This window comes from Micropterus salmoides, unplaced genomic scaffold (assembly GCF_014851395.1).
Source record: "Micropterus salmoides isolate LMB-PRFRI ecotype aquatic unplaced genomic scaffold, ASM1485139v1 Ms_hic_scaffold_3, whole genome shotgun sequence".
Taxonomy (NCBI): domain Eukaryota; kingdom Metazoa; phylum Chordata; class Actinopteri; order Centrarchiformes; family Centrarchidae; genus Micropterus; species Micropterus salmoides.
Genome location: NW_024042261.1, coordinates 25,417,805 through 25,445,710, shown reverse-complemented (window position 1 = coordinate 25,445,710; position 27,906 = coordinate 25,417,805). Strand labels below are relative to the sequence as shown.

At 42.0% G+C, this 27,906-nt stretch overlaps 2 protein-coding genes across 2 annotated transcripts; one reads left to right on the top strand and one right to left on the bottom strand.

The window, feature by feature from the left end:
• The first annotated feature begins 995 nt into the window (after positions 1–995).
• Positions 996–3,013, top strand: dnajc30b (DnaJ (Hsp40) homolog, subfamily C, member 30b). The gene has a single exon (XM_038694359.1). It carries the CDS (start codon positions 1,034–1,036, stop codon positions 2,168–2,170), a length of 1,137 nt encoding a protein of 378 aa, XP_038550287.1. The 5' UTR covers positions 996–1,033; the 3' UTR covers positions 2,171–3,013.
• Positions 3,014–4,280: 1,267 nt separating this feature from the next.
• LOC119883611 (SH2B adapter protein 2) lies at positions 4,281–27,675 on the bottom strand. The gene is made up of 9 exons (XM_038694358.1): positions 27,468–27,675; positions 13,827–14,769; positions 10,497–10,598; positions 10,216–10,307; positions 9,746–9,846; positions 9,513–9,665; positions 9,213–9,415; positions 8,376–8,550; positions 4,281–7,080 (listed from the first exon to the last, which is right to left on the bottom strand). Exons 2-9 carry the CDS (start codon positions 14,736–14,738, stop codon positions 6,746–6,748), a joined length of 2,073 nt encoding a protein of 690 aa, XP_038550286.1. The 5' UTR covers positions 14,739–14,769; positions 27,468–27,675; the 3' UTR covers positions 4,281–6,745.
• Positions 27,676–27,906: the final 231 nt, after the last annotated feature.

Below are 27,906 nucleotides of genomic sequence, written 5' to 3'. Positions count from 1 at the left end.
GTTTCTTAGCTAAAAGCAATTTCTAATTCTTTTGCTTACGTACAATTGTCTGCTGTTTCCATCACTTATGTCATGTTGATCACAATGTAGTATACTGGTAGTATACTGGTATAGAATATTCTTAACCCCCAAAACATTTAGGCACAGGTTCATTGCATAAGTCACTACATGCAAAATGGTTGAATACGTTATACGTCATAATAATAATTTTCTAAACATGTCTATCAGACTTCTTTTGTATATGGCATCTGAATTGATGAAGATAAATGTTGTGATGTGGATGAGAGTCTGTGATGTGACAGACAGGAATGTCAGCTTAAGTTGTGCCATGCTTACATGTCTTATTTTGTCATTTTTACCATTGAGCTATGCAGTGCTGTAAAACAGTTTTGTCTTTTTCTTTTACAGTACAAACAGTAAAAGCACACCTGTGAATCCTGTCCAATCTCATGCAATGTATAACTTTGTACTGTTGAAATTGATATGCCATATTGAAAAAATGCATCAAAACCTTAGCTATAGTTTACATCAGAAAATACTTAAAGAGTACACTGTTATATTGACAACATGGATAAACATTTGGACTATCTTGTTTGTAAACAATGACACAAGGATGTAGCATGCTTTGACACCTAATTATATAATTGCAAATGTATTATATAAACACATAATGTCTAACATAAACACATTTTTATCAACCAACACACAACACAAGAAAATATTACACTGTATTGAAAATCAAGAATTACATTTTTGGTGGCCAATCATTCATATAGGCTAATCTTCCCAAGAAGACCTGGATGACATCAAATTAAAATAGGCCTAAATCCGCAAAGATACATTTATTTTTATTAGAAAAGCCCATCTTAAAAGGTTCTTATAACATGTGAGCCAAGAAATATGTAACTCTTCACCTCCCCGTTTTCTACAAAAACGATTGGAAGTATTTCCTGTAAACATTGACTCTTATTGGTTCCTCGTCGTGTGACGTTACCGGATACAGCAGCGGTTTTCCGGCTATGTTGTCAGTAAAATGGCAGAGGTCGGACCGAGGCTAGGGAGCGGAGTTTACCGGCTGTCCGCTCTCAGAAACACCGGAGAAAGTTCCGGATCTCTGCTGGTGAAATGCACCTTCAGTGACAGTCGGATAAAACAGGAATCAACGCGTGACGTTCAGTCAGTCAAAAGCAGATCAACACGACGCAAATCAGGGAAACTTTCCAGAGTGACAGCAAGTCAACAGGAAAATGGAACTTTGTGTTGTGCTCCGTCTTTGGAGCTGGATTCATCCCGTTTTATTGGGTTTGTTCAGAGTTTCCAAGCTCATAAAGCAGCCCTGTACCTCTCAGCAAGACTGCAGCCTCTCCTCCAGGAGAAGCTGCTGCCTAGCAGGAGGACAACTTGGAGCAGAGGAGCTGTTTCCCTCAGCCCTGACACCTTCAGGTCCCCTCAGCAGCTCAGAGCCTTCTGCACTGTTATCTTCATTCTGGCAGAACAGGGGTCAGAGAAGCCAGGGGGTGGACTGAGGCGTCTGAAACTACACCCTGATACCCTACAAGCATCTACAACTACAAGAAGCTACAGCTGGAGGAGTGACAGCAACTCAAAAGATACTCCTGTTCTGTACAGAAGCAGGACGGCCTATTACGATATCCTCAAAGTGTCTCCCGTTGCCACACAGTCCCAGATTAAGACGGCCTACTACAAGCAGTCCTTTATCTACCACCCAGACAAGAACCCAGGGAGCAAGGAGGCCACCCAGCGCTTCTCTGAGATCAGCGAGGCCTACACAGTGCTGGGCAACATTAGCCTGAGGAGGAAGTACGACCGGGGTGTTCTGAGCCAGTCAGACGTTCAAAGTGCAGGGAGACCGCCCTCAAAGGAGACCACCAGCAGATCCTCAGCCTCCCCGCAGCAGCAGCATCAACACAGAGCCAGGCGGTTCTCCCAACCGGGAGGGAAGACCATGTTTGATTTTGATGCCTTCTATCAGGCCCACTACGGGGAGCAGCTGCAGAGGGAACAGGACATGAGAGCCAGGAAGCAGCGCATGCAGGAGAAACAGAAGGAGAATCTAAGCAGGTGGAGGCAGTGGAAAATGATGGAGATGACTGTGGCAATGCTGCTGGCCATGGCAGGCCTACTTTTTGTCAACATCAGCAGGCCCTGAAATAGAAGCAGCAGCCGGACACGTCCCTATTGGGGGTCGCACGTTAGGACTCTCAGGAGGGAGGGGGGTGGGGTGCCACCTCAGACTGTTTTGCAATTTTTGCACAGTTTCTGGCAGTTGAAGAAAATTATTTTGTGTGTTGCAGGAATAAACAAAAACTGACTGTTTTTGTTAGAGGCCATAGTAAGTATTGCCTCATCTAGAAAGCAGTGCTGGATCAAAAAACTGTAATGTCAATTAGAAACTGGAAATCTGCAAACCACATTGCAGGATTGTGGGATTATTGATTCCTTCAAGGATTCGAGCATATAGCTCTTTGATGAATCACAAGGGCACCCAGTGTGTGGGTGATAAGATATCATTCACATTAAATGTTTTTTTTAAAACATTCATATCATCACAGTCTTGGAAAAGTTCATGCTTACTTGCAACCATTGCAGGACCTGAGGACCTGATGTGGACGTCTCATCGCAGGTTTAGTCTTTGTACCATCAACAACTGTTGTGAAGTTTCTGTGTAAATCATAATTTATTTACTTTATATAAGTAGTGGCAAGTATGAAGCGGAATAACCTTTTTGGCAGCTTAAACCAAAGTCTGTCAAAGTGCTGCACAAGGATGAAGAAAATTTCAATGTTTCATACTGAACAACACAATTCCTCTGGTTCTGTAAAGTAGACTAATTTTGAACTGTGCACTTTTAAGATGATCTATTTAAAAATGAATGCACATTTTTGACACCTTCCAGGTGTTTAATTGTGTATATCTGTATGTACTGTAAAAATAAGGTGCCAGACAAGGGCAACTGTATTAAGCAAATATTAAAAAAAAAGTTTGATTCATATGTCTTTCTTCTGAGTTTTATTTATCAATGTAAATATGTAGTTGCAATTAGTGAGCATTTTATGTCCTTGGGTGTTTTTTTTGTCGTTGTTTTCCAGTGTTATAAGATATGACCTCTACAGGGCATTTTAATGATCTATGTGTTACAACTGAAGGCCCAAGGAGCTCAATGTGCTTAAACTCTGCAGTGGTGAAAAGAACATGAAGTATTTTTACGCAAGTACTGTGTAGTTAAGAATACTTTTGAGATACTTGTACTTAATGTAAGTTTTTCAGTGTTCAGCTACTTCCTACCCTTTTTACTAAATTTAACAGCTGCAATTACTTCTTACAGATTAAGATGTTACACACAAAACATATGATCACATATAAAATGACCACACATTCATTTCCTGCAACAACCACCTTTTATCAAGTTATTTTAGACTATAATTGAGTCAGTCTTAACCTTTTCTTTTCTCAAAATGTGCATGTGATCCATCAATGAAGTACAGACATTGCAACCTCTTTTCTTTGCAGGTTTCTTAATTGTAGAGCCACGACACACCACATATTGTCTGAAGATCCAATCAGTTATTTAGGAGGTTCATTTGAATTAAAAACAAGTTGAAGAGCATAATTATATAATCTACACACTGTATAACACAATGAAATGGCTATTCTATAGTACTTCTATTTTTTAAGCTTTAAGCACATTTAGCCCATGATACTTGTGTGTATTTTTACATTGTTGTATTATTACTTTAATTTAAGTAAAGGATCTGAGTACTTCTTCCACCTCTGAAAGTCTATGTGGGACGATATTAATGCATGTTATGGAAGTCTCAGCCTGCAGTGAAATGCTGTTGCTGTTGTTTATTTTGTCTATCTCCCCTTAAGATGCTAAATATGAGAAACAAACCTTGTGAATGTCTGTGACTGAAAGTGGTCAATACAAGTCAAACACTTTAAACTGTGACCTTTGAATGTGGTTCGCTAGCACTAATACTGAATGTATTACAACTCAAATTGTGTTCACATTAGGGCCTAATTATGGAACATATGCTGACCGTGTTTTATTTAACATAACTGAAACAAAAGAAAACCACACGGCAGATGAATGAATAGAGGTGAGATATTTTTATCTCTGCAGACCGGTGCCCCATAACTCTAAATACTTTTATCGGCTTATGTAACACTAAAGCTCTTGACTTTTCTGAGCCTTTAATCTCCTACATTTTCACTCTGATTGTGACATTTATGAGTAAATAACTGCTGAAAATGTGCAATAGGTTGTTCACATTTTATTCACAGAAATATAAAGTAGTATGTCAAGTACATCACTTTATACAAAATTGCACAGACTCTTCAAAACTCAGTCAGACAACGGAAAATTTTGCTTTAAGAAGTGTTAAGAAAATAAAAGGGAGACGTGAGCAATCTGTGATATGTGAGATGGGCTCTTGCAACAGACAGGTTCCACTGAGGATGTTTCATCAAGAAGAATCAATCAATTGTACATAAATAAGACTCGATAGGAAAAATGTAATTTACAACGGCTGAGGAATAAATATGTTTCAAAAATAGGATTCAAATTGGCACATGAACTTTTCCGTCAGCTCTTCAACTGAAAGTGAAATTTCACCTCCGAAGCTAAATGACCATGCTTGAAAAGACAGATGATGACTCTTGATAAAACTTGATACTACTCTAGCATCTGTATGGTAAATATGAAGCTACCGCTAGCAGCTAATTTAGCTTAGCACAAAGACTGGGAACAGGGGACATTGACTCTGTACAGCTAAGTAACAAAATCTGCACACTAGGACATCTAAAGCTCTCTAATGAGCATGTTATCTCTCATTTATTTAATCTGTACAAATATCGATGGGTGAAAACAACAAATCACCATTTTAAGGGGTTAATGTGCCATATTTATATTTGGATGGACTCCAGTTGGGATCACTAACTTCCAGGAGTCTCCACTGGTTGCCTGACAAGAAATAGTCCGAGAAACTCTCCATAAAACTTTGCACATTTTACATTTTGCAAATGTATGTCTGGTTAACTTCACCACCTTCATTAAAGAGTAGCTTTTATAGCAGACCTTTGGGGACCGTCTCCCACGGTGGATGAGACAGTCCAGAACAGGAACATTGTTTTCCCTGTTTCCAGTCTTTATGCTAAACTAAGGTAACTCTTAATTTGCTAGCAGTATAGCTCCATATTTTTGTTTACAGACATGAGAGTAGTATCATATCAAGCAAATAACTTTTCCTTTAAGAGGATATTATAACAGATATTTTGTAATATATATATGAATGTCTAGGACCATGACGTCAGTTCTTACAGAAAAACAGAAAAATATTCTGTAGTTTTGAATTATTAACTTAAAAAAATTAAGCTCAGTACTCTGTCAGCATAAAGTAAAGCAGCAACGTCACATCTTTCTATTCGAGCATGGTCGTCTAGTAGCCTAACCCTACCCCTTTACCTTACTGCCTGTAGCGTTCCTGTCCACACCAGGCCGCACAGACAGTACACAATACTACCATCTTACCAAAAAAACAAATCCCCAGTCCCTCCGATAAATGCTGGATTTGGTATAATAATATCTTAAAGGCATTACTTCAAAGTGAACTCCTATATTAACAGCATATCTAATCTACAGGTTATTGATATGATAAGCTTGAATACAGAACCAGCACCAGACGGAGGGACCTTGAAAACCATGTTTTAGAAACACTACTGTAGCACACTGATCATTGAAAAATATTTGGACTCTAATACACCACCACACACTCATAGAAATAACCAAGTACGACAGCAAAATGGGAGCCATCCTGCCAGATTCGTACAGGCTGAACTTGTGTTGTTCATCTTCCATTTCGGCATTTTTAATCTGATATGTAACATAACATATGGCCACCTGTGTATGTTGCAGCTGTCAACAAAACTGTGAGAATAATGAAAGATCAACGACATCCTCCTCATCTCTATGGGCAATCGTCCGTTCAAATCCAAGGTAATTGTCAGGCACTAAGAACCTTTAGGCTGCACACGTTTAAGAAAAACATCTCTGAGCTAACACTAACACACCCATGATTGATGTACTGATGTTAGTGTAGAAACCCAGAGCAGGACTTTGTAGGGAAACCCTGCAGGGACAGTGAGGATATCCGGGACAGACTCAAAGCAGCTTTACAAACATTAACGGGATGCTCTCGGGAGCTCGTAGGAGCTCTGAGGGGAGGGACTGTTTCTTCAGGGTCATTTCAAACTCTCAACCCTTCGGCAGGGTGGCGACACAGGCTCTGCTCCCAGGGAACTGTGGGTGAGGGTGAACAGGAAGTGGTCAGAGGAGGTGAATCAAAGCCATATGACTCCACTGGATGACTTCCTCTTGCTTTCTCTGCCTATGCTCATCTAAGTCTCGTCTCCTGCTCCATCACATCTCCATTTCTACCTTCTGTTTCTCTTTCTGTTCACTGATATTCTTGACAACGGAGTTTGACACAAAAGCTGCGGGGCCTGAGGGATTCATCAGTGGGACACAGTGCTCGGCAAGATCTCACCTCCCTTCTCAAATCAGAGAAACAGGAAATTGCCTTGAAACAAAAACAAACAAACAAAACGACGGGTGATCCAGTGATTTGGACCGTTTTCCTCATCAGCTGAGCTTCCCATGTCTCCTCCAACTTTCAGCATCTCATCCAATCCAGAAAATACACAACTGTAGACTGCTGTGGGCCCATTAGTAGAAAGAGTACTGGTTCTCCACTGCTCGGGCCCTGCGAGTCCCCTCAGCATCGTGGTAGTCCTCAGATGCACCACTAGAGGCCTCCAGCAGGCGTTCAGAGCTGTTGCTCCGACTCTGTAACCCTCCTCCTACTCCTCCTCCAGTACCTGGGTCACTGCGGGAGAGGGAAGGAAGGGTGGTGGGTGAGGAGGAGTTGCTCGAGGAGAGCGGTGTATCAGGAGCTGGCCCTGCAGGCGCTGTGATCCCAGGAGGGTGGAGAGCTGGCTGGGCTGAATCTGTCCGGCAGCCTGCATCCCTGGGTGGGGTGAGTACTGGAGGCACAGTCACATCTGTAGCAGATTGTGGAAAAAAGAAATAAATCATTTGAATAGAGGATTAATAATATAGATGAAGCTGTGCTGCTAATAATTGTTTGTTGCGTTACACTGGAGAGTTGCTGACAAAAGGCTCCCTCATAGAGTAGCTTGTAAACACAGGCAGAGTGTCCTGTATTATCCTTTCTCTTGGTGGGCAATAACACCGACAACACTGGTGCCAAAGACACGCCTGACCAGTGTATCAGTAAAGCCTTTTACGTCCTGAATCAAACCCTCACTTTATGTAAGTGTCTGTATGGGGGTGAATGCATGAGTGTGTGTAGGTCCGGCGTTTCGGGAAACAGAGGGCCTCTTTGTGACCACCAGGGTGGGTTGGGGCTGGAGTCTCGGCCTGCATGCAAAACTCCTGCGGTATAATCGCCCCCTCACTCTCCTGTACAGGAGGGCATTCATCCCATGCCAGAAGAGCAGAGGGCAGGAGCAGTGTTAGTATGGGGGGTTCAGTGAGGTTGGGCTCTGCTTCCTTCAGCTATAAGGACAAACTTCTGCTATGCATCAACACATCAGACTTTCTGGAAGATTCTACTCACCTTTAGTTATCCTTTGGTGACATGTGAAGTGACTGTCCAGCTGAGGCACTTTTTGTCTACAGAATGTTTCCACTCTCTGCAAGTCAAAAGCTTGAACTTTCTCAATTTTAACCTTAATATGGACAACTGAGGCAGTTACGTGATAATGGTAAATGCTAAAACCTAGTGTAACAGTAGCACATGTGTTAAATTTAAATAACGTCAGCATACTGACTTGCTAATGTCAGTTACACAGCAAGTTTAGTTTAAATTAGTTCTGGTCATACCAGACCAAGTGAGGCTGTAGCAACAAAAGCTCTGAGTGTCCTGAAGTGAGAAAAAGTATGTTTTATTTCTTATGAATTCAGCGTCCTGTAAGAGGAGAGATGTCTTAATATATCATTATCATACTTTTTAAACTCTCAAATATCAATATTGGCCTCAAAAATCCAGTATCTGTCGAACTATAGTAATGAATAGGTCTGAGCAAACCTTTTTTTACTTGCATAATGGGCCTTTTTCATAGCTGTTGTGGTTTACTTAACTTGGTCCAGGTTACAAATATTACAGTACAAATATTAGACATGAAAAGTCATGTTATAAAAAACACCATGACAGTGTCTTGACATCAACTGTACTAATTAGAGAGTGAACATATATGGCCTCTCCAAATAAATCTACAGCTATGGTGTGGTTTTAAGCATGTGTGTGAGAATTTAAAATTTGTGTTTTGTGTACCTGTGGTGGAGCTTCGCTGAACTTGTACATAGGAGCGTAATGTGATGTCAGCAGAGCCTCCAGATTCGAGGGGGATGGGGTGGGCGTGGAAGTGTCTCAGCATGTCTGACACGGTGTGAAACCACAAGTGGTGGACGTGGCACTGCCCGTTTTCATTCACTGACAACCGCAAATGCTGGGAGGGAGAAGGAAAGGGAAGAAAATGAGACAGGACGTTAACAAGGGCAAGTAAGGTTTGTGATTGAAAGCAATGACGAGGAAGAGATAGATGATAGAAGAGAGGGTAGGGAAAGTGTTAGACACGTCTGAAACAGACAGCCGAAGACAGAGGTCAGGACATTATCTGAGAGGTGTCTTGCTGTGGTAGCAGAGCTACAGAATGTCAAGGCTGACACTTCCTCAACACTGCCGGCTGGCAGGATGTGATGTGCAAGGATCATGTTACATAAGAGAACACAAAACATGGACATTACTGCATCTTTTCCAGGGCCTGAACAACTTGGTCTGCTGTCAGCTGCAGTGGCTGCATCCCAGAATGTCATGAGAACAAGCTTGAGTGAATTTAACGCAGCTGGGAGCTAGGTCCAGCTTCACAAATATGAGAATTGTCCTCCTTTTTTCATTTCATATAATTTTAAATTCACTACATACATACACTTTTACTATTGGCCAGACAAAATAAGCAAATTGAAGACATAACATTTGATTCTGGTAACTTGTGATGGGCATTTTTTCATTATACATAAACTATCACCCCTCACTCTTAGTTAATTTACAGGGAGTGTACAACTCAATCACATAACATTACACTATGTCTCCTCTCTCTTATTGTCTCACCTTGGCTTTGCCCTGAAAGTTGAAGGTGAGGACGTACTCCCCCGGCCGCGTCTCGCTCTGTCGAATCACGAAGAGACCGTGGCTCCTGGCCCCGCCTGCAAGCACCAACTGAGCTGCACGAACGCGGGACAGTGTACCATGAAACCATGGGTAACCCGCCAGGCTGGCATCCCCGTCTGACTCTTTCGCTCCTTCACTGCCACCTGAGCAGAGTCAAAACAAATCAAGGTTTTTTTCTGTATCTGTAATCTTTCTGTGTTTTTGAGTATTCATATGCAATTGAAACGTATGTGTTATTACCTGTGGAAGAGTTGGAGCCCTGGGACTGGAGGAAGCGCTCTAAAGGCATGTGGGATGGGTGCTGGGTGAAGGGGGGTTCCCTGCAGCGGACTGAGGAGGCGCTGTAATGCTCTGCTGCTGTAGGACATGGCCTCTCCGGAGCGCGATACACACCTAAACACATTTTTTTTATTTGAACAAATTCATGAGGATCAAAAGATTTGTATGTTATGTAACAGTGGGTCTTCTCTCACCCTCAGACAGCAGCTCGCAGCTGCAAGAGGCCACCATGGAGCAGTCTTTGGAGGCCTGACCATGAGGACACGACGCCAGCTCGATGTCATCGCCGCTGTCACTGTACACAAGAAGGCAGGTCAGGAGAACCGCAAGAACGTATACACATGTGCAAACAAACATCATCGAGTCCTAACACACAACTCTACACACATCCACATCCTACAAACACGGACACAAATAATCTTTCTGTTTACGGCCTGCACTGCACCGACAAACGTCCACTAACCCAGGAAACTGTGGAGGAATGTCAATGGTGTAAGCTCGCCAATGTTTGTGCTAAAGCAACCTGTCAAAAACTCTACTAATTTGATGATTAATGACTGTGTATGTTAACCCTCCTTCCCCTACCCATCAACCCTTCACCCCTCCGTCTCTTCTCTCCATCTTCAGCCAACAGCAAACAGCAAATATTTATCTGGTGGTTTACCCAGGGTCTATGCAGTCCTGGATGTCAGCAACCCAGGAGTTTTTCTGCAGCGAGTCGATGGTTTCCAGGATGTACTCTCCCCCGTTTTCCACCTATGGAAGCAGCCAAACACTGCGATCACACACTGAGCTCTGTTCAAAGAACCACATCAGGGTACAGAACAGGGCAAATCCAATGTTAACTCAGCAAGGGCATGGGCTAGCTCTTTGATAGCAGTTACATCTGAAACTGAGGAAGGTGCAGTTATGTTAATGTGGTTGTAAAATGGCTACGGTTCCTACCTTAAGAACAAAAGTGTTGTCCTTGTCTGGCATCTCCAGAGGCATTGTGGTCCTCACCTCCACGATGGCTGACAGAGGGATGCTCACTTTGGGCTTTGAGGACTGAAGTGAACATGCAAGCATACACAGAATAAAAGGTCACATTTAACTGAATTGTAAGTTATAATGGTGGGTGGTTACTTGGCACAAAAGTGGCAACATAGATATAAGGTCAGTATTCACTAATGCAACAAAGGTCCCGACCAACTGCAAACTAAAAAGAGTTTTAAATCAGTGGCACGCATTTTAATTATTATTAAAACAGTAGGGAAGAGTTTACAAAAGATTGCACAATCTGCTAAAATTACTCCACAGCTCAGTTTAATGTAGTCTCTTATTTCTCACTGTATTTCTAAGCGATTATTCCTGACGACTGACTGTAACTGTCAACAGGAAGAGTTTACAAGCGGTTGAACACAGAAAACATCCTGGCCTCAGTTTGCCTACTGCAGAGAGTTGGGTCCAGACGATAATCTTAACAGATCGAATGAGTGTGTTTGAGCTGTGGTGTGTGTGTGTGTGTGTGTCAGGAGAGGCAGAGCGACAAGGAGGCCGACTGATAGTCTAGCAGAGGCTTATCAGCTGATCTGTCTGGAGCAACACTGTTCTCATCTTGATCTGCCTGCGTAGCTGGCTGTCGTCCATACCCACAATTCCTTTCTCTGGATCAAATGTCAAAAACCACTTCCTTTATTAAACCGTTTGACCATTTCCTGTCCCTACTGTGGACAGAACAAGCCCAGTGTTCACTGTCTGTTGAAAGGTTTAGTTAGTGCACACCAGTGTTAACCAGTGCACATGGCTGTACGTGCTCCACCACACAGCTCTTACAGGAAGTAAGTTGGTGTGGTCAGTCTTACCATTTTGTGGTGTGGTCTTTTTGATTAAAAAAACTTAAAGGACTAGTCCACACAAATGGCAAAAAACACATATTACATACAGATTGTTTTATTTTCATTGGTCAATGTTTTGAGATATTTGTCATGTTACTGTGGTGAATTTGTTATGTTTCAGGTTACCTAATGAGCTTTTTCACTAAAAACAGCCATCTGTTGGTCAGAGCAGTGAGAGTAAAAACAGTCAAGTTGGGGGGCATTAAACCAAAACAAGTTGAAAAACACAAAAAAAAGCTAAGAGCTGAAGGGAACTCGAGTCAGCCGATAATTGTCTGTGAGAAATGATCCCTCTCATATTACACATATTATTTGATCTATTGTTAATGTAAAAATATTGACAAAGTGACAAAAACATATTGCGTTTTTTTTCTAAACCCAGCTCTGTGAACTGTTCACAAATGTTCCAACATTATTACATTTGTGAAGGAGAGGCCGGGCCCTGACACAAAACTTTACCCTGCAAGCTTAACACTTCAGTGTTCAGCGCTCAGTGAATAGGCTACTGCATATTACGCTTAAGTATAAGGGGAAAAGTGGCATTTTCTCAGGATATTTTTTAATTTTCTTTTCCTTCTATAAATACAGGTAACACTGTCAAAACATCCACAGTAATGGAAATTAGTTATCCACAAAAATAAGAAAATCACACCAGCAAACAACAAAAATAGCCCAAACAGCTTTTAGTATTTTTAGGCAAGTTTGAATATTTTTACTTAAAGCTGCTTCTTTTACAATAACAAACAATTCATATGATGTGTTACTTACATCTACTCTTACTGTTATTGCATGTTACTTTGGAAGGTGTGAACATATTTTATACAGTCTATGACATGAACCAGAGAGTGGCTCGTCTCAGGGCCTGCAGCTGTGTCATAATGCAGGTAGTTAGCGTGCTGCAGTGCCGCCTCTGCTCACACGGAGCAATCGGCAGATTGATAGCCATGACAGGGATGAAGCCAGAGCCAGTCTGCCAGAAGCAGGCAAGAGTGAGATTTCACGAGTCAGTGTATCTTTTCGACACTGTTGACTCTGCACTGTTATGATTTGTAAGACCTGAATTGAACAGCAGTGATAAAACAACTCAGAGAGTCTGCAGGGCAGGCCTGTTGAGATGTGTGTGTTTAATTAATGTGTCACTTCAGAGCAGCTCTGAAGTTTCTCTTTATCTCAGCCCAGTCCTCAGCTGATGATAATTTTCCCACGTGTGGACGTTAATGGAACATAACACATGAAACTGCTGATGTACAATTATGAAGTTTAATTTTATATGTTCCCCTTGTGGCTTGTGGAGTTTTTGAGTGACTCACAAAACCATTTTGGTTCCTTTTTTCAGTTTGTCACAGCAGACAGTTTGCCAAAGACGAAGAACCAATCGATATTTATTTTTTGCACATGAAAGGGAATCTTTGTGATCCACTCCCCCTTACAGAAATCAATGTAACAGCTACTTCTCTCTCTCTCTCTCACAGTCTCCAGTTCTCTCTACCAGCTTCTTCACCCTTCCCTCCTACGCCTGCTTCCAACCTGTCCTTACCCCTCTCCCCCTCTCCCCAGCATTGATCAAAGCACAGTGACAGATTTACACACACTCAGCTGCACAGAACCATGACCTTCTTAAGGTCAGGGGCAATAATCTAAAAATCCGTGAGTTACCTCAGGCTGTCAGTAAGGGTCAGACGGCTTGGATTATCAGGCTGGACTTCATGTAGGGCTGCAACTAATGATTATATTTCATGTATTATTAATGTGTTGATCATTTTTTCAATCAATCTTGAAGTCTAATGTTCAATTAGATGTTTAAAGAGTGGCTGGACACAATTACTTCCTCACTGTACCTGGAAAAAATCTGCTATGATAGAAATGATTCTGTTGAAAAATAATAATAAGTGATCTGGACGACATGGACACTAAACGCCAAACAGGAGTGTAAAAAAATACTGATTTTCCTGCATCTTACCCTGTTTCCTGTAAGGATTGCCAATGTCATATTATGATAATATTATGTTTGTCCATTTTTGTTTTTGTCAGGCAGGGGTGGAAACATCTAGTATTTGATGCAGTGGGCGTAACTACTACTAAGACCTTGAACAACACTGTTAAAAATGAGAGAAATGAATAAGGGGGAAATGCACCTCTCACTTTTGCAGAGAGCAGTGTGAGATCTTCTTAATTAACTGTTTTGACTGACCAGCAGTCCAAAACCCAAAGCTAATCAATTTACAATAATATAAAACAGAGAAAAGCAGTAAATCAGATTTTAGAACCAACATTTTAGGCAGATTTGCTGTAAATGTATTTGTTGTTGATCAAATCATTCCTAAAGCAACTAATGACTTTAGTACTAGATCTATGTTTTCTGCCCAACAGTCCTCCATGTCGGCGTGTGCATGTGTACCTTGGGTGGTACGTAGAACTCCAACAGGAACTTCTCGCCTCCTTCCTCCCTCTTGGTCTTCCTCAGCAGCAGGCGGCACTTCTGCCACTGTGCAGCGCCCATACAGTTTGAGTCATCAGCCACCATGAACCTCAGCGCTCCCTCCCTCTGGATTTCCAGCATCTCAGCCTTGTGGCCCTGGGAACCCCTGGGAAGCCGCAGCTTTTGGGACCACTTCTCTCCCCCTGCAGCCTCCCCTCCTCCCACTCCCCCGTTAGCTTTCCTGGCACCAACAGAGGGGCCATCGGGTTCAGGGGAGGCCCGTCTGTGCCACATCTCCTTCACCCCGTCCACCACACACAGGCTCATGTTCCTCAGGGAGAACCCCTTCTTGAAACGAGCTTTTGGGTGACTGACCGACACGTCCTCTGAGCTGCGGGACTGTCCCAGAGCAGACACCTTGTGGGCTGGCTGGGGGCCCCGGGAGGCGGTGGTGCCACTGCCTCCCACATCTATCCCTCCACCTCCACTGTCCATGCTGTCGAGAGATTCACTTGAAGCCCCGGCGTCCTTGCGTCTCTGATAAAGGTCGTGACCGTAGGACAGCGGGCAGCCCTGGATTCCCAGGAAAGGAACAATGCTGTACTTGGGCGCTGTGTTGGAGCCGTCCTCCCCCGGAGAAGACGCCTGGTTCTCCCGGGCCTGGGTCAGCGCCGCGGAGAAGCACTCCAGGAAGTGGTGGGCAAAGTGCTGTGAGAAGCTCACATCGGCGCCAGGCGAGTCGTAGCACGGGTTCTCTGACAGGAAGCGCTGGAACTTGTCAGCGAAGTCTGCAGCGGAGGCTCGAGCATGGAGCTGACAGAACTCTCGCCAGTCAGGCAGTGGGCACGAGGAGGAGAGCTCCGGGCTACCAGGCACCACCGCTCCGTTCATCACTGGGCCATGCCAACCCACCGAGGCAAGGCTGGAGAGGAGGAAGAGGAGCAGAGTGTTAGTGTGGATGCAAGTAAAATATTTCAGCATGTCCTTGTGTAACTCCTGGCTTTGGATCAGATGTGGAACGGCCTGCATGTGTGATGGTGCAAAGAATAAATGATGTGTGAATGAAGCCGACTGTTCAACCAGCTTTGATTGTATTTCATTAAAATAATTATATCTTGATGACATGAAAAATGGAGTCTTCTTGTTACAAGTGTTTATCAAGTGTTACTTTGTCCCATATTTTTATGTAAAGATTATTTTTGTTTCACATCAAGATCGCCTCCAATCTTCGCTATTCCCATATTCCTTCATACAAAATGTGCAACTTTCAAATTGATAACCAGGACCGTAGCCAGGATTTTAGAAATGCAGAGATGAATGAGTCACAATTTTGAAACTAATTGGCTATCATCTGACCACAATTTAGCCTCTGGGGGCAACCAACAGCCAATGTTTTTGGAACTTAAGGTGCAGCCAGTGGATATCTGGTTAAGTGATGACAGATATCTGGGCCGGGATTTCCTCTTCCTTTCACATATCATTGTTTGCAGTCTTGTGACCCATCGCTAACATCTCGTGACAGTTTGAATGCAGATAACTTTTAAAAGCTAATAAAAAGCTAAATCGTCCTCAGACGATCACTGATGGGTTTCTGAGTGTTTACCTGCATGCAGGCAGCTCAAACCTGATTGGTCAATACTACTCAAATAGGCTGCCAGAATGTTTCTGATACCAAAGTCGTGTTCCTTGTCTACAGATTCTTCATTCTGATTTGCATATATTTGTTTAGAGGAAATGAGTCCCCCTACCCCAAGTAGGTGTGACACTACACCAAAAATAAAGTCTTAGCATTTCCTTGATTATTTTAAGTTTGTTTAACATCTTATTTATTTAGTCAATTGTTAATTTTTTTTCCAATACAGTCCTTTATCGGTCCTGTGAAAACCATGTTATCTTCAATTTTTTTAGGAGCTAAGAAAACAAGCCAGTTTTCAGTTTTTTGACAAAACATTTTTCAGACAATCCAATGCACTTTTAAATTATGAATTTAGCCTGAGAAGTTGGAGAATTTTCACACATGGTTTTCAGTTTTCATCGTCTCTTCACAATGCAAGGAAATAGTGAATCTTATATTTATTGGCCTAAAAGAAGTCAAAACCAAATACATTGAGTCCAAAAATCACTAGAATCAGCCTATAAAATATCCACCTGCGTAGACTATAAACTCCCTCCTGGTCTCTAAAACCCCCAAGTTCTCCTAAAATGTCTGACTCCATGACATCATTGTCCTCAGTGGCAACTACGGCCCTAGTGACAACAAGCAAGAATTTATTCACTTTGAACAGTCCAGAATCTGTGGCAGCTCAAGATTATAGCCAGGATTTGGCAATGGAGGTTTGAAAACGACAGATTCAACGTGACAGGAGATCGAAAAGAAATCATCCAGAAAGCTGGTGCCTCCATCAGTTACCAACTGATAGTTTCTGACAAGCACTGAGATCATGTGAATTATCTGGACGTGTGTGGACAGCTAATCTTTATTTCCAATCTATCTCTGTTGTTTTTCTACTTTACTAATACTTTGTATTTTTAAGGCCACATCTCGTCCACTCAGCCTTACATTCCTCTGCTTCCCGAAATGAAATGTGTGTTCGTATGACTCAGTCCTCTGTTTTCACCCCCCTCCTTTTCTCTCTTTCTTTGCCTCAGCACATCAGTGACTAATGCACAATCAAACACGTGTTGGTTTCATTATTGTTGTCTGTAAATCACACAGATAAAAGAGAATTGTCTGAGCGGGCAGGCTGGGTGACATATGCACGGGGATGGCCAACACTTCGCAAGCTGTAAGAGCTTATTCTCAGAGCTGCTGGGCTTCACTTGGCGGTTCACTTCCAATATGCGCTCAAATGTTGGCATTCTGAAATTGAACCCTTAAACCAAATCACTCCACATGAATTAAGTCTGACACACACATTCAACTACAAGCAAATCTGTCTCTCTTTCACTCTTCATTCCCTCTCGCACAGATCTGAAACAATATGCCAGATCAGAGACAGGATATGATAAGGGGAGGTACACAGGAGTCCCGGCTCTTTGAAAGACAATTTCTTGGCTTGCGTCGAGAGAGAAACTCTTAGATGCTGAGACTTGGTCGGTGTCAGAACTTCAGAGGAATGCTGTGATGGATTAAGACACTAGAAAGTAAAGGAAAGGGTGGGATTAGAGAGTAATAATAACAACAAACGGCAAGGGAAGTCTGTGTTGACGTCCCAGATGAATCTGAAGTGCCAATACTGTGGCCATTTAGCTTAGTTTTATTTCACTTAGTGTGCAGAAGTGGGAGGTCAGGGGTCTCAAATTAAGCTGTTTTAATTGGATGAACAACATTTCTAAGATGCATGCATCACTGTGTGGTTGTTCTCCCATGCTCACTATGGAAGCAAACAAAAGTAAATATTTAAGGACTTTGTCTCAATGAAATATTTTACTTTGAAAACCATCCATCTGAATTCATTCAATCTCTCTCAGATTTAAAATGGTTTTATTTTGATCTTGGACTGATATGTATATTTCAGGTTTTAGTTGGTTAAACACAATTCTGTGTGTTATCTTTAAGATCCTTTCTTTATCGGGATATGGGACTGTTTCACTGTAAAAAACAAAACAAAAAAAAACCTCCATCCAGTTCATAAACCCTCAGTCTTGTGGGTCATAAGTCTCTCTATAAGAGGGAAAGAGGCCTAATAAATACTATGATACTGAATTATTAAATCAAGAACACAAATTGGTCATTCTTGCACACAATTTGGGTTTTTTTTCCCTCCATGACACTTCCCAGGCGCCATAAGGTCACTAATTTGACTGGATAATCCGGATACATTTTTACCTGAATTTGTCAACCTTGAGCTTTTGAAGTTTTTGAAATTCCATTTCTAGAAATTTCAAAGAATGTAATTCAACCACACCAATTCATAGAGACAGTTAAATATTTCAATGCTATAAAAAAAGTATTCGACTGCTTATAAAATAGTAATTATTACATCCCTTTTGGCTTTTGTCTAGGCATACACCACTTACCAAAAACTTATTAACATTTATAACAGGAGACTTTATGGCTAATTATAAAGTACATTCATAAATTGATTACCAGCTTTTATAACCGAACAGCTAAAGAGATGTTTCACAACCTGGCGATAAAGCTGTTACAACTTAGAAACATTTTATAAAGAGTGCATTATTAGAAAGTGGTACAGAGTTGATAAATGTGTGGAAATATAATTTTTAAAAACTCCATATCCATTTTCATTCATGAATCCATCACTTCATTCATCCAAACATCCATCCATTCATTACTTCAAGCCAAACAAGATTTGTAAGCTAAACTGCTAATCACCAAGTGTTACTGTAATAATTATCTCGCTCCCCTTGTGAGTGTGTGTGTGTGCCGCTGCTGCTGCTGGCTGCGAGGAAGTCAATACCCATTCAGCTATTTAAAAACCTGCAGTGAGCCAACTTTCCATTTCCACTCATTCAGCAGCAAAACAACAACACACGAGGTGCATTTCTAAAACTTTTGCCCTTCTGCAAAGATAAGGATGTGCCCCACCCCCCCACCCCCCCACCCCCCACACACATTCACATACACATATATTCATTCATCTAGTCAGCATGAAACTCAAGCCATGAGATGCTGGAGGAAGTGGACAGGATTTTCTGAGGCTCAGCAGACTGAAGCAGACTACATACTGAAGCAGACTACATACTGCAAAGCACACAGGGAGATAATGAAGAAATTATGGTGGTGGGAAGTAACTACTCTACTGTACTTAAGTAGAAGTTTAAGGTATTCACGTTTTTTGCTACGATATAGTTCTACTAAATTAAATGTTAATGGGAAATATTTGGGACCACAGCAAGAATGTCCTGGATTCGAACCCCGGTCGTCCCGTCCTTTCTGTGTGGAGTTTGCATGTTCTCCCCGTGTCTGCGTGGGTTCTCTCCCGGTACTCCAGCTTACTCCCACCATCCAAAGACATGCGGACTAGGTTGATTGGTGGCTATAAATTGTCCTTAGGTGTGAGTGTGATTGGTTGTTTGTCCATGTGTGTGCCTGCGATGGATTGGCAACCTGTCCATGGTGTACCCTGCCTTTCGCCTGATTCCAGCTGCCGGGATTGGCTCCAGGATGGATGGATGGATGGATGGAAATATTTGAGCTTTTTAATCCAAGACATTTATTTGACAGATATGTACATAAAAAAACATGTGATAACCTTTTAAAATAGTTAGACATACACTTTAATGATAATAAAGCAGGGTTTGGTTGAGGTCCTTTCACGTTTCAGATGTCTATGAGTTGTTAGCAGCTGCGCCAAAGAGACAACTCCTCAACTCCTCCCCTCTGAACATCTTACAATTTGTTCATGTAGATTGTTACAGGCCCAATATAGTAACATTATTCAATATTTCACAAACACAAAAATGACCCTTCCGATTTATCTTGTGACCTTTTGGAGGGAGCCTGACCCCCAGGTTGGGAACCACTGGGCATCTATCAGTGATACTGGGTGTGGTCAGAAGTAAAATACTTGAAACTTTCAACCAGAGAGAGTAGCAGAGGGCTGCTTTCAGCCTGGTGTTACTTTTCAGGTTAACATAATGAAATTGTTAGGGAAACAGTTGCTTATTACACATCCAGCAGTTACCGTGTTTCTGTCCACCTGATGAATTAAGTCCAATATTAGCTCTCCTTTAGCTCTGTTTTTGGTCTCGACCAACTCCTGAGTGAAACACCTGGCTCTTTAGCTGCTAAATTCTCAACTATGTTCATCAGATAGTTGTGAACTGTGTCTGTGTCTGCTGTTTGGTGCTGGGCAGGTAGTGAACAGTAGGGTTTTAGAGCTTTTTAACTAACAACAGCTGCCTGCTTCGGCCAAAAAAGACGCTATGGGCATTGAGAGTGCATCAAAACAGTATACAATGATCTGAAACTCGTTATAAAGCTCTTTAAAGCCGAGGGAAGATGCAGATTCAGGAAATGTTTCTCTGTATAGGCTCATCATTACGAGAGACACTTTTCATATTTCACTTCACTTTTCACTTGTCCCACTGTTTTCACATAGTCAATAATAAAAATATCGATTATAGCTACTTTAAGTACATTTTGCTTTTAATACTTTTGTACTTTTACTTAAGTATGATTTTGAATGATGGACTTTTGACATGATGGAGTATTTTTACATTGTTGTATTGGTACTTTTACGTTAGTGAAGAATCTGAGTACTTCTTCCCCCACTGGAGGGGGGCATGTTTTGCTCCATAGGCCAGCTGCTAAAACAATCAGTGAGTGTGTGGAGGTGGAGGAGACAAGGGCAGCATAAAGAAAGGGAGACACACTGCAGGACGAGGGGGAGCAGAGGCACTAAGTAGAGTCTCACAACCCCATGACTCCCCTCATTCTTTTTTTCCTTTCTTTTTTCTTTCTTTCTGAGGCTGAGTGGAGTCGAGGGAAATCTAAAAATGTTCACCTCCATCCTTCAGGCCTCAGAAACCTTTCTCCTTCCTGTATCTCTTCCCTATCTGCTGTAAATATCTACCACTACTGTGCCCCCTCGTCCTCCTCCTCCTGCTGCTTCTTTACCCAGGGGACATGGGCTAATATCTCTGTCAGATGGTTGGGAGTTCTGTCTGTAACAGTAAACTGACTGGTGAGGAGAGGAAAGACACATTACTGTGCAGGGAGAAGCTATCAACTGCAGCCTGCAAAACACATCGCACAAGACACGTTCACTTTGTGTACGTGTAGAGCCCTCAAAGGACTGAACTGTGCAGAGCCAAGAATTACATATGCTTGATTAATACTGTGTTGTGCTTTGTAATACAGAGCTACTGAGGAAATGATGCTGTAGCCAAGCACAACGGATGTACAAGGATTTGTTTTTTTAAAGTTGTGTGTACACATACCTCCATGTACTTACAGAGATAAACACTGTATATGGAGTTTAACAGACTCCTATATCCAAACAAAGCCATTTCATGCCAGCAGCACACCCTCAGTGACTGGCTGATGAAGATGATTGGTGATGTTGTGATCCCAACCCCAGGGAGTTTGGGCCCAGCCATGTTTTCTAAGATTAGCATGCTCCACTCCACAGCACACAGCTAGCAGCACACTCAGTACAGTACAGTGCTGTACATACACAACATCAGTGCGATGTGAATCTACTAATCATGTGTTCTTATATAAGACTGTGGACATTTAAGGACATCAAATATGTTATGTTTGTCATACAAGTTAGATGGAGAACAACAGCACAACAATGATATTGTATTTCTGGGTCCATACATATTGCCAATGATTTTTACATGCTGTTCATGCACGTCTAGGTATTAATGTAAAGCATGTTGGTACGAGCTGAAGCAATCAATTAGTCAATAGTCTGAAAAATAATATCAATTAATAATTTAAGTCATTTAAAATAGGTAGTAAAAATGCCAAAAATCTTCTGGTTCCAGCACCTCACTGGTCAGGATGTGCTGCTTTCCTCTATTTAATATGATTCTAAATTAATTGTTAATTGCAGCCAAGTCGCAACCTCTGGTTGCCTCTTTGAAATGAAGCCAAAGCCAAAGTGACAAAAACTGCAGTTCCTCAAATGGCCACTTGAGGCTGGTTCCAAAAGCCAGCCAATCCTTGTAGAGCCTCATGTCATAATGTCCACTTTTACAGCAGAATAACTGACTGATTTTTATCTAACCCACCTATTTAAATTATATTACCGCTTAAAGTAATGCATAATTAAGGGCAGGCCGCTTTGAGTAATGGGTCGATGCCATCACAGGTGGCTAGCAGCAGCAACCAGGCTTTATTTGGCCCGCCTTAGCTTCACCAATGCTCCACCTCTTTACCCATTTTTTGATTAGCCTGGTGTTAGATGAGTCTGCCACTGCTGAGATGGTGACTGCCAGAGACAACCACACTGAGCTTCACAATCGCTCTTCAGAAATGGGTAACTTTACAGAGACTACGTCCATTGTTTTAAACAGACTATAGTTGTAGCCCTATCTGCAATAATATTTAAAGTTTATTTAGGGCTGCAACTAATGATTATGTTAATTATTGACTGTTCTGATGGTTATTTTTATCGTTTACTCTTTGAGAGCAAACAGTCCAAAAACTCACTTAAAAGAATATAAAAGCAGCGGTAAACTGAGAAAGCAGGTAAACGTCACATTGAAGAGGATAGAACCAGTGAATGTTGGGCATTTTTGCCTGATCAAATAACTGAAATGATGAATCAATCATCAAAATTGTTGCTGTTTGATTTTCTGTCAATCGGCTAATCAACTAGTGAAGTAATTGTTTCAACTTTAAATCAATTAATGCCAAACACTTTGCCCGTCCAGCTTCTCAGTTGTGAAAATGTTTTGCTTTTCTTTGCCTTGTATGATAGCAAGCTGAATAGCTTTGGAATTTAGACCGTTAGACTAAACAAGACATTTTGAAGACGTCACTTTGGGATGTAGGATACTGCGATGGACATCAGTCACAATTCTTTGACATTTTATAGAACAAATAATTGATTAATCAAGAAAATAATCAGCAGATGAAATGTCAATTGGGTCAATAGAGCAATAACGTACCCAGCACTTTAGCAGCTCGCTGCCAAGGGGCGAGAGTGTGAGAATGTGTGTGAATGAGAGGCAAAGTACTTTTGGATTTACCATTCAGAAAACCACCTAAGACAAAGACTTGTTTTGACCCAGTTGTTATTTACACAAACTATATATATGATGTGGCTATGAACTGTTATACTCTACTGTAGCTATTTTTCAACATACATGTCACTATTAGTTTCTGATAAATACGTATCCTTTGCAGTATTCAATTTCATATGCACATCGTTTGTACAACAAATGATTATTGTGATTTGGGACAGTTTTATGGTAAAACCTGAGCTTGCGTTCAAAACTTGGTCAAAATAACCATTTTAACAGGGGTAAATAACCCAACAGTAAAACTGATTTACCTACAGAATTCAAAACACAAATTATTACAGTTGACATTCAGGTGTGTGTGTGTGTGTGTGTGTGTGTGTGTGTGTGTGTGTGTGTGTGTGTGTGTTTGTGTGTGTGAGAGAGAGAAGACAGCAAGGAAGAAAGAATGTAAAGCAGCTTTAACACTGAACAAAGAGAAAGGATGGTGGAAATGAAAGGAAAATCTGAGGAGATGGGGACACAAGATAAAAATCCCAGGAGAAATCGTAGATAGAGGAATAAAGGATAAAGGAAGGGGGATCAGACGAAGTAGGAGGAAGAGCAGAAGTCAGCAGTAATAGACCCCTTTCTCTACCTACTTTTAGATCTGTCCACTTCAGAGCAGCAGATCAGTGACCTTTGACCTGACCCCTGATAACGAGGTTATCGTCCCTCCCTGATGCAACTGAATGTTGTCTGGAGAGTTTGTATCAACACATTACAGGGCCAACAGAGAGAAGAGTGTCCACCTTCACTGTGATGTGCACACAGACAGACATTATGAAAGGTCCACAGTCCTGATCCAGACACTGATACACCGCACTGCATGAAGCTATCTGTGTGAGTGTGTGTGTAGACGCAGAGAGATGCAACCAGTGATAAGAAACCAGACATAATGAGAAGATGGAGAGCGGGCATTCCTGAGTAGTGAAGGATGAAGTACTCAGATCCTTTACTTAAGTAAATGTATTAATACCAACTGTAAATACACTGGTGAGCCCAAAGTGACCTTCACAGTGCTTGTTTTGCCCAATAAACAGTCCAAACCTCAAAAGTATTAAAAACTCTACTGAAACGGCTCTTCTGTCTGTAACAGAAGCCCTAAGGTCAGCTAAAGCTGCAGCCCAATCCTCGGTTCTTATCCTGATTGACCTATCAGCTGCCTTTGACACAGTCAACCACAGGATCCTACTATCCGCTCTCTCAGCAATGGGCATCTCGAGGGCCGATCATTCACTCCCACGGCTTCTCTTACCACTGCTACGCAGATGACATGCAACTTTACATATCCTTCCCGCCAGGCGATCCCACTGTCCCGGCGCAGATCATGGACTGTCTATCGGACATATCTGCATGGATGAAGGCTTGCCACCTTCAACTAAACCTCTCTAAGACTGAACTCTTGGTCATTCCAGCCAAGCAATCTATCCACCATAACATCAAACTACAAATTAACTCCGCAACCATCACTCCAACCAAGGTGGTGAGAAACTTGGGTGTCATGATTGATGACCAGCTGTCCTTTTCAGACCATGTTGCTGCTGTCTCTCGGTCATGCCGCTTTGCTCTATACAACATAAGGAAAATCAGGCCCTACCTCACTCAATACGCCACCCAGCTTCTGGTACAGGCCATGGTTATCTCTCGCATCGACTATTGCAATGCCCTCCTAGCAGGTCTTCCAGCTTGTGCAGTGAAACCCTTACAAATGGTTAAGAACGCAGCAGCGCGTCTGGTTTTTGATCAGCCCAAAAGGACTCATGTCACTCCATTACTCAGTGACCTCCACTGGCTCCCCGTGGCCTCCAGAATCAAATTCAAGTCACTAATGCTTGCATACAGAGTGACTGCTGGGTCTGCACCCATCTACCTAAACTCCATAATACAAACTTACGTTCCTTCTCGGCCGCTAAGCTCCTCCAACGAACGCCGCCTGGCTCTGCCATCCCTTCACACAAAGCAATCCCAGTCCCGGCTATTCTCAACTGTGACACCATGATGGTGGAACAAGCTACCACATGCCATCAGAGCAGGGGTGTCCCTCTCTAACTTCAAGAAGCTCTTGAAAACTCATCTCTTCCGAGAACACTTCCTCTTATAACACCTCTAACTCCTAACCTCTAACATGCACTTCCTGTGCTCTTCTCCTTCTATCCCCTACAATGATCTTGTATTGATTGCACTTTTTGTTTTGATTGCACTTTTTGTTAACTCTTACTTCCTTCCCTAGGTATCTACCCCATTGATGTGATATGTACTGTGAGCTCTTACTAGTATTTATTGCTGCTCTTACGAGTATGTATTGTCAGTTGTAGATCTGTAGTTGATGCTCTGTTGATGCTTGTATGTTGTTCCTCAAATGTAAGTCGCTTTGGATAAAAGCGTCTGCCAAATGAGTAAATGTAAATGTAAATGTAAATGTACTTGTATACACAGTTGGGTAGTCTGACATATAACACAACATTATATTTTATAAGCTTTGCATATGTTTTGTATGTAAAAGTCTTATTTTGTAAAGTAACAAGTAACTGAAGCTGTCAGACAATAAAAAGTATAATATTACCTTCTGAAATGTAGTGGAGTAGAAGTTTAATGTGGAAAAGAAAAGAAAAGACTAAAGTAAAGTACAAGTACCTCAAATGTTTTAATTGAGCACCACATCACAAAACTGTAACTGGACACAAACAAGCTGACCACTGCTTGCCAGTCTGCCTGTGGGTTCTTCACCAATTGAAATTATCATACAGATATTGAACACATTAATTAGTGTGTCCTCTCTCGCTCTCTTGTGGTTTCTCTGGCAAGCAGTGACAATGTAAATATTGAGTGAGCTCAGGCATCCATATGGCAGCCAGTGATAAAGGACGGAGTGCGTGGGAGAAGCACATTCTGCTACTGACTTCCATTTCCTGTCTCTCACCCACCAGGTCTAACTAATTTCACAGATGACCACAAGCTTCTCGCAGAGGATAAATACTGCACAACCTCTGTGAGCATCGAGTGTGCCAGTAACTGGAATAGACAGGTTTTTAATTGGGTGTCGAAGAGCTGAAGCTGATGTAAAAAAAAACTATCTGATAATTACATGTATATTATTTTTACTTATGACATTTTGCACTTTGTGGTGAAGGATTTTGTTGGCCAGCTATGGATTGGTCATTGCCATTAACACTTGTGTATTTCAACTGTTTTCTTACATTATCATATTTTGTACTTTTACAATGTTCTTGTTAGTATTTGTTTGTATTTGAGTTTGCAAACTCGCTTGCCTCAAACTGTATGAGAATTGAATACTTCGCTTGCACATACATACATGCATGCCTGCACATTCTTAAACGCTTGCACATACTGCCATTGCATAAGTATGTATGTATGCGCGAGGTGATTATGTATGTATGTGCGAGGTTAAGTATGTATATATGTGCATACTTACCTCGCGCATACATACATACTTACGCATGACAGTATGTATGTGTGCACAAGCGAAGTATTCCATTTTGGCCTAGGTGGCTTGTGATAAAACTGTTTAAAAAAAGTTTATTCTATTCGGTATTTGTTGACACACTGACAGACAGGTGTTGATTGAACCATGGGAGAAGCCTTTTTGTGGTGATGATTCATTGGATTGCATAGGCGACAGTCTGGCCTGAGTGGTGTAGCATAGCTTGGCTTATCTTAGGTTTTAGAGAAAGAATCTTTTTTTAAATTTGACTTTAGAGGGATTCTGCATAAATATTACAACAAAAGAGCTGTATTAAATATCAGAATATCACTATGATGTAAATATATATATTGCAAAGATATATATTACACATTTTGTGGTGGTATTGGATTGCATTATACTGTAAGGAATATCTGTTGTTCTGTCCACCCCCTGCAGAGTAGCTAGCTTGGAAGGACTTGGCATAGGCTACTGTATGAGCTCGGGTCAGCTGTGGAAAGCACAACTTTTATAATATTTAAAGGGATTCTGCTTAAATATTACAACAAAACAATATCAGTAATCGAGTATTATATACTTTACTTCAAGAATAAGGGAAATAATAAGCCATTGTCTTTGAATAAATTACTATAAAATCACAACACAGTGCGAGAGAGCAGTAAAGCCTCTATCATCAGGATATTGCAATGATGCAAAGTCCTATATAAAAGCAGTTTCCTGTTAAAATCAGGCTTATTAGGCTTCATATTAACTGACTGTAGCCTATAAAATGATACACGAGAGAAAGTCAATAGCGGGCCTAAAACAGGCTGCAGGCCCAGAGAGCCTATTTAAAGCCAACAGTGTTGTGCAGGCTGCGTAATGGACTTCATGAATGGGAATCGGCAGCAGATTTCTGCTGAATGGCTGACATCTCCAGGTCCAGACAGCAGGACATGAATGGGAGCCTGCGTGAGAAGTCACGAGTCGGCACACTGATTTTGGATCATCTTGAGTGGGCCTTCACATCACCTCAGATCACATCAGATAACATCACATCAGGCCCCTGAGCCGTCCTGTGACTGGCCAGACTTTACTCTCTCGATGCTATTAAATGGATTATTGGGAAAGCCCCCTTTTACACAGCGACTCCCCACCAGTCCGGGAAGTCTCATACAGAGGCTCCAAACGCCTAAAAACGAGCCGCTAACACCATCAAAAAGCCGATTGTAATTCAGGATTCATCACAGACTGTGGGGATGGATAGGGGCTGAACACCAAAAACACGCCAGCCTCTCCTCTTCGTCGTCGTCCTCCTCCTCCTCATCATCATCTTCAGCACCTGGAGGTTTGTTCCTGATGCTCTCATCTTTCTCTTGACACCAGCAGCACATAAAAAGGGCTCTGCAAAATGTCTAATCATAAACATCAGGATGGTCCAGACGCGCCAAGTAAGAAATAAACCCGCAGCAGCGCACGACGGCGGCGGCGGCACTCACCTCAATACAGGACTGGTTCCATGACGCTGGTGTCTCTGAGGCAATCCGGGTTTTGCTGTGTTGTTGTTGTTTATTCAGCATCAAACATGGTTATTCCCTCTTCATGTGATGTTCTCCTCTCCGGTTTATAAGCGGTCAGGGCCGGCCAGCTCTCTCTCCATCTCTCCGCTCGACGCACTGTGCTGCTGCGCCTTTGGATCTGCTGTCCACAGACCACTGACAAGTCAGACAGATACAGAGTGAAATGCTACTTCCGTCTAATACTTTCACAATAAAGCCCCACGTTGCTATTCAAATGAGAAGCATATGAGTGTTCATAGTTCTTGGGGGACACCTGAATTTCTAGCTGCACTCCAAACACACAGGGCGTCCAAAAGTCCCATGTTCATTGCTTGTCAATGGGTTTTGGTAATTTCATTGCAGTTACCTATACAATTAT

What these genes read in the sequence shown, in the direction of transcription:
- dnajc30b (XM_038694359.1), top strand. Translation starts at nt 1,034, where the DNA reads ATGGCAGAGGTCGGACCGAGGCTAGGGAGCGGAGTTTACCGGCTGTCC.
- LOC119883611 (XM_038694358.1), bottom strand. Translation starts at nt 14,738, where the DNA reads ATGAACGGAGCGGTGGTGCCTGGTAGCCCGGAGCTCTCCTCCTCGTGC. An exon ending in GGGCTCCAACTCTTCCACAG is followed by an intron (nt 9,416 to 9,512) that starts GTAATAACACAT and finishes GACTCTGCTCAG; the next exon opens with GTGGCAGTGAAGGAGCGAAA. An exon ending in ACTTTCAGGGCAAAGCCAAG is followed by an intron (nt 8,551 to 9,212) that starts GTGAGACAATAA and finishes TCTCCCTCCCAG; the next exon opens with CATTTGCGGTTGTCAGTGAA.